An 8,196-nucleotide genomic window follows, 5' to 3' on the forward strand; every position below is an offset into this window, starting at 1 on the left:
GTCACATCATGACTACGTACTCTAACCACCTTAATTAATTTAGGTGGTTTTATGTTAACAAAAAGGATGAAGCCTCGCACTAGTCAACTCCTTGGATTCAATAATGATGTTCACTTGAAGCAACCAAACCTAATGCCAGTTAGGATGATCATCGCTAATTAATCAATTCTCTTACTCTTAGAAATTACTTTAAACAATGTTTTTGGAACCCTTCATAAGCTAGCAACTACAAAAGTTGATGCTAGTTTGTGGGATTATTCATTACATCCACACCTTACCGTATATTTATATATGAAAAATGTTTTAATCACAAAAAAACTTATAAAAATAAGTTTACAAACCGATTTAGCTTGATGTATTATGTTAGATTGAAAAACTAGTAAATTAGTTTTATTGTAAAATAGATCTAACGTATCATATGAAATTATATTATTTTATAGATTTATTTTTATTGAATCTCTTTGTAACTTTAATACTTATATATATTATATATATATATAATGAAAATGTAAATCATGCGCGGGCAACAAAGACCAAAAAATCTTTAAATCATGTGTGTGGAAAATGCCTTCATAAACTTGCAACGTGACCAGATCATAGGGTATATATTATAGACTTGATTCACGTGATTTGAAATGAAGCACCCTAGTTACATATTACTACTCTTTGTTTATTCCAAAAAGTCCGCCCACATGGGAGCAGTACCTGATCTCATGCATGCATTCACAATTAATAGTATATTAATAATTAGGAAAATATTCTAGCCATAAAGTGATTATATATATAAAAATAATCTCACAAACTGATGTGATTTGATGTGATTTGTCAGATTGTAAAGTTACTTTTATTATATAATAGATCTAACAGATCATATAAAACCAAGTCAATTTGTTGGATTGTTTTTGTATAATTATTTTATAGATGTAGCAGTTCTCCAATAACTATAATCTAAATTTAATTGGGCCCCTGAACCTCTCTAACTTCAAAATGTAATTCATAGGGACGAACATGTGAATGGAAGCAAAGCTGCAGGGACAGAAACAAAAGTGACATGCAGTAGTGCCTTTGGGGACAATTGCTAGTGCTCGATCATATGCCAATAGAATTTAAGATACCATCATGTGCTTGATCACTCTTTCAAACATAAGGACTGCCGACATTCATTTGCTATATGTTCTTGCATAATGTGTTTGATTTGTTATCGTCATCTTGTGGATAAACCGTGTCAAGATTATATTTTTAAGGCCATGGATGACAAACACAAGTTCAACTTAATCTGAGATCATATTATATATGTTCTAATTGGTCTATTAGTCATGAGATGCCCAGAATTACTTATAGTGATGACAGACAAAACCTAATGCATCTAATTAATGAGAAATGATATTTGTAATCGTGGATTGTACAAACGCCGCGCAATTCCTTTGAAAAAAATGAGTAAATACGGGATCTACATGAAAAAAATTAATTAATTTTTTAATAGTGAATCTTATTCTTTTTCAAAACGATTGCGTGACGCTTATGTATTCCACAACTGTATATAACATTACTCTTAATTAATTAATCAAGTAGATTAACCACTCGTCTTGGAAATAATATATATTCTTCAAGGTTTTCACTTTTTCAGTAGTCTAAAGGAGGCATGCAGCTGATTCTCGAACAAGGGGAAGGCTTTCTACATAATGATCAATACAATAGCAATAAACAATGATAGATTACATTGTATTGTTCCCACTTTTTATCTGTTTGAAAGTAAAAGTTTCTTTTAAAAAAAAAAAAATCTATTTGATTTTATAAATGTCAAGAAAAACATTTATCTTGATAAAAAAAGCTACCCTAATCAATCATTCCATATATGCAAGCAATATTGAAGTCATAAAGGTGCATTAGCATCGGTTACTCGAATTATGGGAGGAGGGAGTTGCATTAATCATGTGTAATTCATAGAGTTTGGTAGCGATGAACAGAAGTAGTGATTGCTTTTTATTTAACCAAACAATCTTTGGCATTGGCAAAAGGGTTGTCTAGTATGAAACTGGAGTGCGCTTTCCTCCCAATTTCACACTCAAAAACAAGTAAGCACTGAGTGTCCCACACGCTACTACTTACTGCTCTTTAGGCAAACCGTGATTGATGGCAAGCATTTCCCGCGAGGGAATCCATTCCCTTAGGTCTCACTCCTCAAACTCTCAATCACACTTTGCCCAGTTTTATGGAGGGAACATGGCCATGCCAGACCCCACACCACTTTCTTTTTTCTTTAGTCACTCTCAAGTTTCAACTGACATCCAATTTACAAAAGAAAGCAGACCGCCCCTACCCCAAAAAAATGTCCAACTCACCTACAACTTCCATTGCCTTCTCTTTACAATATCTCCACCTCTATCCTCTAACTTTATATATATATATGTCTCTCATCTCCCTAATTATCACAGAAAAACAGATATATCCATATAATCCTTGCCAGTTATGGATTGGTTTTCATGGCTATCCAAAACCGGCCTGGAGCCGTCTCTAGTTTACGAGTATGGACTCGCTTTTGCTCACAATGAGCTTGAAGAAGAAGATATAATTTACTTCAACCACGAGTTTCTGCAAAGCATGGGGATTTCCATAGCCAAACATAGGCTAGAAATCCTCAAGCTTGCTAGAAAAGAAATGGGTGCAAGCCCACGCCCCATATCAAGGCTTCTTGTTGCCATGAGGAGGACAAAGAGGTGCTTAGCTAAATACATCCGTACATGGATTCATCGCGAGGAGTCAGCTCTGGTGCTTGTGCCGAGGCCTAGTTATGGGACAAGATGGAGGGGAGCCATGATGAAGAGGAACGAAAGATCGACGATGGCAAAGCAGGGGAGGTTGCTGCTCACAAATGGGAGTCCGAGTCGTATGGTGGCTTCCGGGCCTCCACGTGTTGACAGTTTTTCGAGCCCTCTGGTGTGTGATCTCCGCAAGGAGGAAAAGATGAACGACAGCGATGACAGGTACTGGTTGACCGGTGTTGAAGAGATCAGGTGGGATACCATGTTTCAGGATCTGAAACCCACATGAATTCTTCCTCTCTGTTTTGTTCTCTCTCTCTCTCATTTTGTCATATTTTTTGGTTTTTGTGGAGTCAATTCAATGGTGAGAGAAGGGTTTTTTTGGTTCTTCCACCAGAGGGTTTTGGGCGTGTTTCATAGAAGAATTGTTTTATATATTTATCATGAGCGGTGGGTGATGCAGACGACAAGACTTTAGCACGAAGGGTCTGCTTGAGTAATGAGATTGTCTCACCTCCCCTGCCTGTATTTGGAATGACTTTACTGAAAGATAGAAAAAGAAAGCATTAGTCTTTAACGTCTTTGTGAGCACAATGAGAAGCTAGATTAGATGTCCAATTCCACCCCATTCTGCTGAGATTCAAACATGGTTACTGCATCAATTTTTATTTTCGGTGATGATGGTATACACAAATCATCCATATTAGTAGGTAAATGTATTTTGTTTTCGTATAACTATTTTAGTAACTCGTTTTACAACCATCCAATTGGATCATGCCACTTCATGAAAAGTACAAGGATTTTTTTTATTTGAATTCAGATTTTACATAACTGCCTTTCATTTGAAGCAGAACTCTGAAAAAGATTGGTTAAAAAGGGGTACGTAGCTGATAGACACCAATAAAGATGAAAGCAGGTTGATTTGTGTAAAAAATTTGGAAGATTTCACCTCAAGATGAAATGTGATTGTGATGATACAAAACTAGTACAGTTACTCGAAGGCCAATATAACAATAGGAATACGATACCTTTACTCTAAGGCCCCCATATTTATTTTATAATGACTAAAAACGACTTTCATTGAAGCTTCCCCAATCAAATTGCCTTCAGCAACAAATCTTCAATCTGGGGTGACTAAGGCTAGCAGATATGCAGACAGAGGAAGACATTGCAAAGGCATTCCTTGGTAGTTAACTTATCGAAGCATACTTCCACAAAACTGGAATGCTGCCATCCGATCAGATATTAATAACCCAAATTATGAGTGGTTTGAGCTTTGAGGAAGTCGAAAAGAACCGCCTGCATAAAGCAGTTGGTAAACTGGTCGTACTCTAATGGTCAGAATTATGCTCAAAATGGTGCCCAGCACACAAATGCCGGCAAGAACCAGGAAAGTGAGCCTGAAGCAATTAGGACCTAAGCAGGTAGACCCTCCTTGAATGGCAGCTTCAGCATCATATACATAACCAGCAAGCAGAGATGAGAAAAGGATTGCACCAAGAGGATTTCCTAATCCCATGGAGTTGTAAATTATACCAAAATGCTTTAAGCCAAAAATTTCAGAGACAGTTGGGACCATCGTAGAATATTGAACACCGTAGCAGATTCCAAGCAGAGCAGTAGAAATATAGAGAGAACCATTGAGGGACGATGCATATAGGAGGAATGATACGATCATTAATATATGTGCACATATCATCCAAAAAGTGCGAGGTATTGTTCTCGACCTGAAATAAACATAATTGAAAATTATGGCCTGATGAAGTAGGAAGAAAATAACACCTAGGAAAACACAAAACTTAAAATTTACTTGTGCAAGGGGCAATATAAGTTCTATCGAGGAAAATATGTAACCAATTCAAAATAGAAATTTGAGACAACTTTTAGCATTCTTCACACACACACACACACACACACACATACACATGTAGATATATATATATATATAGAGAGAGAGATGATATTCAACCTAGTCTATGACCAGTTAAAGCATAGGCAATAAGTAATGACCTGACAAAGTGTTCAGAAATAACACCCGAGCCAAGACGACCCACAAAATTGAAAAAGCTGAAGAGAGACAACAGCATTGTCGTATCATCAACGCCTAATGCAACCCCGATCTGAGCCAGATTATTGAGCACCGTTACTCCAGAACCAGCTGCAAAAAAGTATGAAAACCAAAGAAGCCAGAAATCAGCCTTGATTAGAGCTTCACGAAACTTGAAATCCTCCCCCCTACGAGGTCTCCTTCTCTTCTTCACGGCCCCCTCCCCAACAGCAAGAAGTGTTTCCACATCCGAGGAATCCTCACCCTCATGGAAACTTCCAAGATATGTAGCTGATGAAGATGGTGTTAACAAAGGATCTATTTGGGTTGAACCAACTAAATTTTCCGAAGAACCAACTGGGGGACCAAGTTTCTTAGAAGGATTAAGTGTCATTTTCACAGGAATTGCAAGGGGGGACATCAGAAGGATAACCATTATGGCAACTAAAATGTAGGACACAGTGCCACTTAGAGAAACTGTGGTGCTTATCACTGTGATTGAGAGAAGATATATAGCAAGAAAAACACTAGCAGCTTGCGTGAAAATAAAATGAACATGCTCTGAAGAGTCTTCACCAGATGCTGGAGTACAAGCCCGAATAAAGTACATCATGGCTAAACATAAAACAGGTATCCCAAGTGCAAGGAACAACAATAGTTTTGCAGCTGAATCATTAAGCACCAGACTACATATTACTGTATACACTGCAGCACTGAGCCCAATATAACCCTTGAGAATTCCAGCAACTGTGCCCCTACTGAGAGGGAAGTTTCTCATGTTGGTTACAAGCAAAGGTGTGCCAAACCATGCACAGCTATTGCTACCGATGCATAGTGCAAGCCACAACTGCCGTTGGAGATACAGAAAACAGAATTAACAAAACAACTAAAACCCACATATATAGAGAAAGAAATGCCCAAAGTCACGGGAAACTAAAAATTTGAAAAGAAGCAGCCAAAAGTATCAAGCTGAAAATGAACTGTATCAAATCCCCAAAAGATTTAACATATCAAATGAGGTTAGAAACCAACTTGACTTTACTTCATTAAAGCATCTGAATCCATCCAATCTCTGCCAGTGGATGGAAGCCACAGAATTCATTCTTTACGGTAAAGAAGGAAGAGAAGATGAAGAAGATAAAACAAAGTTTGTCTAAAGAGAAACACACGAACTCCTTTAATAATGCTGCAAAAAATGCAACCTAGAGTGCAATTGGAAACAGCCTTGTGCAACAATGTGAAAGCTACACAGTGTAATGTTGATTTATAATAGTGTGCAAAACAAGTCTGCATGCCCGCTCTGTTGCCCTTATGTTAATTAAGTGCAGTGATTTTAAACAGAAAACTTTAGCTCCCATGTCCTGATCCCAAGTGGTTGCACTGTCAACACATTTTTCACTCTGTAATGGAAAATGACACTTTTTTTCATGAGTGAAAGTGACAACTCGTTAATGTTGACAGATTGGAGACTACGAGCTTACATAGCTTACAAACTCTAGGCTGGCTCAAAAGGCTATTCTCCAAATCTTATATAATAGTTATCAATAGTCTATATTCTCCAAAATCCAGTTTAATGGATAAGTAAATAGCCATCTTCATAGAATGAAAAAAAAAAAGAGCATCATAAAGGGTACGGTAATGGCGATAGCTGGCCAAACACATATGTTTGGAGGTAAAATTCTATGAACAAATTCAAAGGAAGCATTTTGGAAGAATATAGGCCTGAAAATTTAAAATATCTTGCCTAGGGAGATTATCTCCATCAAGGAAGCATAAAGACAATTCTCTAAGTCCATAGTTGGTTTCTTTAAGGGAGCCTTTGTGTTCATCTGTAATAAATTTAACTAGTACTTGGCAAAAACAACGAGAAGCTTTTAAAACCGCTACTGTCTTTCCCTTATAGGATCAAAATCTTGCATTTATTTTATGTGTATCCACAAACACAATCTGCACAGAACTCACGTTGATGCACAAACTCGACCTTGAGGTTTTGTACTATCCAAGAATCAAACAGAAGGTGCTAAGGTTTGATTCTATAATCTCGACAAGGGAAAATCTGACCATGCGGAAATTCAACAGTAGGCTTCCAAAGTTGCTCAGAGCCACAGACACATGAACTGCTACGATCAGGCATTCTTCACCCAAATTTCATAATGAACCACCAAAACTCTATCTCAGACTCACCCAGTTCAAGAAATTAATTATAATCCATTGCACAATAAAGTCTCCAAATGGGCACTTAAAGATTTATGTTTTTCTTTTCCAACCAGAATACAGATATTGCAGAAACCAAATCATAAACAGTAAATAATTGAAGCCATCCAGCAATAATTTTTATAAAGTTTTTTAATTAAAATAATTTACGAGACAGTTCTTTGAAAAAATTGTTTTTTTATAAACAAAATAAGAATAAACTGGATTGGTAAAGGGTGATTAAGTGCTCGCTCACCAGCCAGTAAGGCAAGTTCTGAACAGTCTGGCTAACAGCGATCCAGAGAACACCATATCCTAAGAAACACAGCACGGTGCCAACCAAAAGCACAGCCCAAGGAGGGAACTTATTGCAGGCAATACCAGGAAGAATACCCACGCTCTCTCCAATATCGTTAGCCACTCCAAGCATCGTCACCTGCTGCTGATTGTAGCCCAGTACGGATTTGAGTGTTGCGGAGTAGAGTGGGAAGGTGTAGGAATTGCCGGAAGCAATTTGGACCCAAACTGCGGCTGCCAAACCCACCCATGGCGGTCTGCTTCCTGCTTTCAGAGCTATTTTTGGCATCGGAAGCACAATTTATTATACACCTTAATGGGTTATGAAAACCAAACACATCAAAATGAATCGCAAGGAAAAGGAGAGAATTTAATAGGGTCGGGAATCGGGATCGGAAAGATCACGTGGGAAAACGGGTTATCCACCGTGTGTGTAACTATGAAGTAATTAGTAAAGGCTTCAAGCTACAGCCTGTAGTTAAGATTATCAGGTTCCAACCCAGCAAATACCAGTAAATTAAATTTCTTAATCCAAAACTTCTCAACTTTAATTCTAACCAAACATATATGAGAAAAAATAATTCTTTTTTGAAAATGAGGAACTTTAGTTTTAGTCAACAATTACTTAACCGGGCTTAATACTTAGATTATGTTTAGATTTAGAAATTGTTTCATCTCATCTCATTATTATAATTTTTTTAAAATTTTTACACAAAATATAATAAATAATTCAATTTTTTAAAATCATAATTCAACTTTTTAAAAAATAATAATAATATTAAAAAATAATATTTTAATAATATTTTTTTTAACTTTCATATTTTAACTCATATATCTTTGAATCGAAACATACCTTTAATGCCACCCAAAATATTGTTTACAATCGGACATCTATGA

The 8,196-nt window shown here is 36.7% G+C and overlaps 2 protein-coding genes across 2 annotated transcripts; one reads left to right on the forward strand and one right to left on the reverse strand.

Annotated features, from left to right (window-relative positions):
• Positions 1-1,913: 1,913 nt before the first annotated feature.
• LOC109009892 lies at positions 1,914-3,609 on the forward strand. The gene has a single exon (XM_018990542.2). It carries the CDS (start codon positions 2,470-2,472, stop codon positions 3,049-3,051), a length of 582 nt encoding a protein of 193 aa, XP_018846087.1. The 5' UTR covers positions 1,914-2,469; the 3' UTR covers positions 3,052-3,609.
• A 54-nt stretch (positions 3,610-3,663) lies between these two features.
• Positions 3,664-7,793, reverse strand: LOC109009891 (protein NUCLEAR FUSION DEFECTIVE 4-like). Its single transcript, XM_018990541.2, has 3 exons — positions 7,259-7,793; positions 4,773-5,656; positions 3,664-4,489 (listed from the first exon to the last, which is right to left on the reverse strand). Exons 1-3 carry the CDS (start codon positions 7,586-7,588, stop codon positions 4,021-4,023), a joined length of 1,683 nt encoding a protein of 560 aa, XP_018846086.1. The 5' UTR covers positions 7,589-7,793; the 3' UTR covers positions 3,664-4,020.
• Between the last annotated feature and the right edge of the window lie 403 nt (positions 7,794-8,196).

Source organism: Juglans regia, chromosome 12, assembly GCF_001411555.2.
Source record: "Juglans regia cultivar Chandler chromosome 12, Walnut 2.0, whole genome shotgun sequence".
Classification (NCBI taxonomy): domain Eukaryota; kingdom Viridiplantae; phylum Streptophyta; class Magnoliopsida; order Fagales; family Juglandaceae; genus Juglans; species Juglans regia.

What these genes read in the sequence shown, in the direction of transcription:
- LOC109009892 (XM_018990542.2), top strand. Translation starts at nt 2,470, where the DNA reads ATGGATTGGTTTTCATGGCTATCCAAAACCGGCCTGGAGCCGTCTCTA.
- LOC109009891 (XM_018990541.2), bottom strand. Translation starts at nt 7,588, where the DNA reads ATGCCAAAAATAGCTCTGAAAGCAGGAAGCAGACCGCCATGGGTGGGT. An exon ending in AGAACTTGCCTTACTGGCTG is followed by an intron (nt 5,657 to 7,258) that starts GTGAGCGAGCAC and finishes CTCCAACGGCAG; the next exon opens with TTGTGGCTTGCACTATGCAT. An exon ending in ATTTCTGAACACTTTGTCAG is followed by an intron (nt 4,490 to 4,772) that starts GTCATTACTTAT and finishes TGTTTATTTCAG; the next exon opens with GTCGAGAACAATACCTCGCA.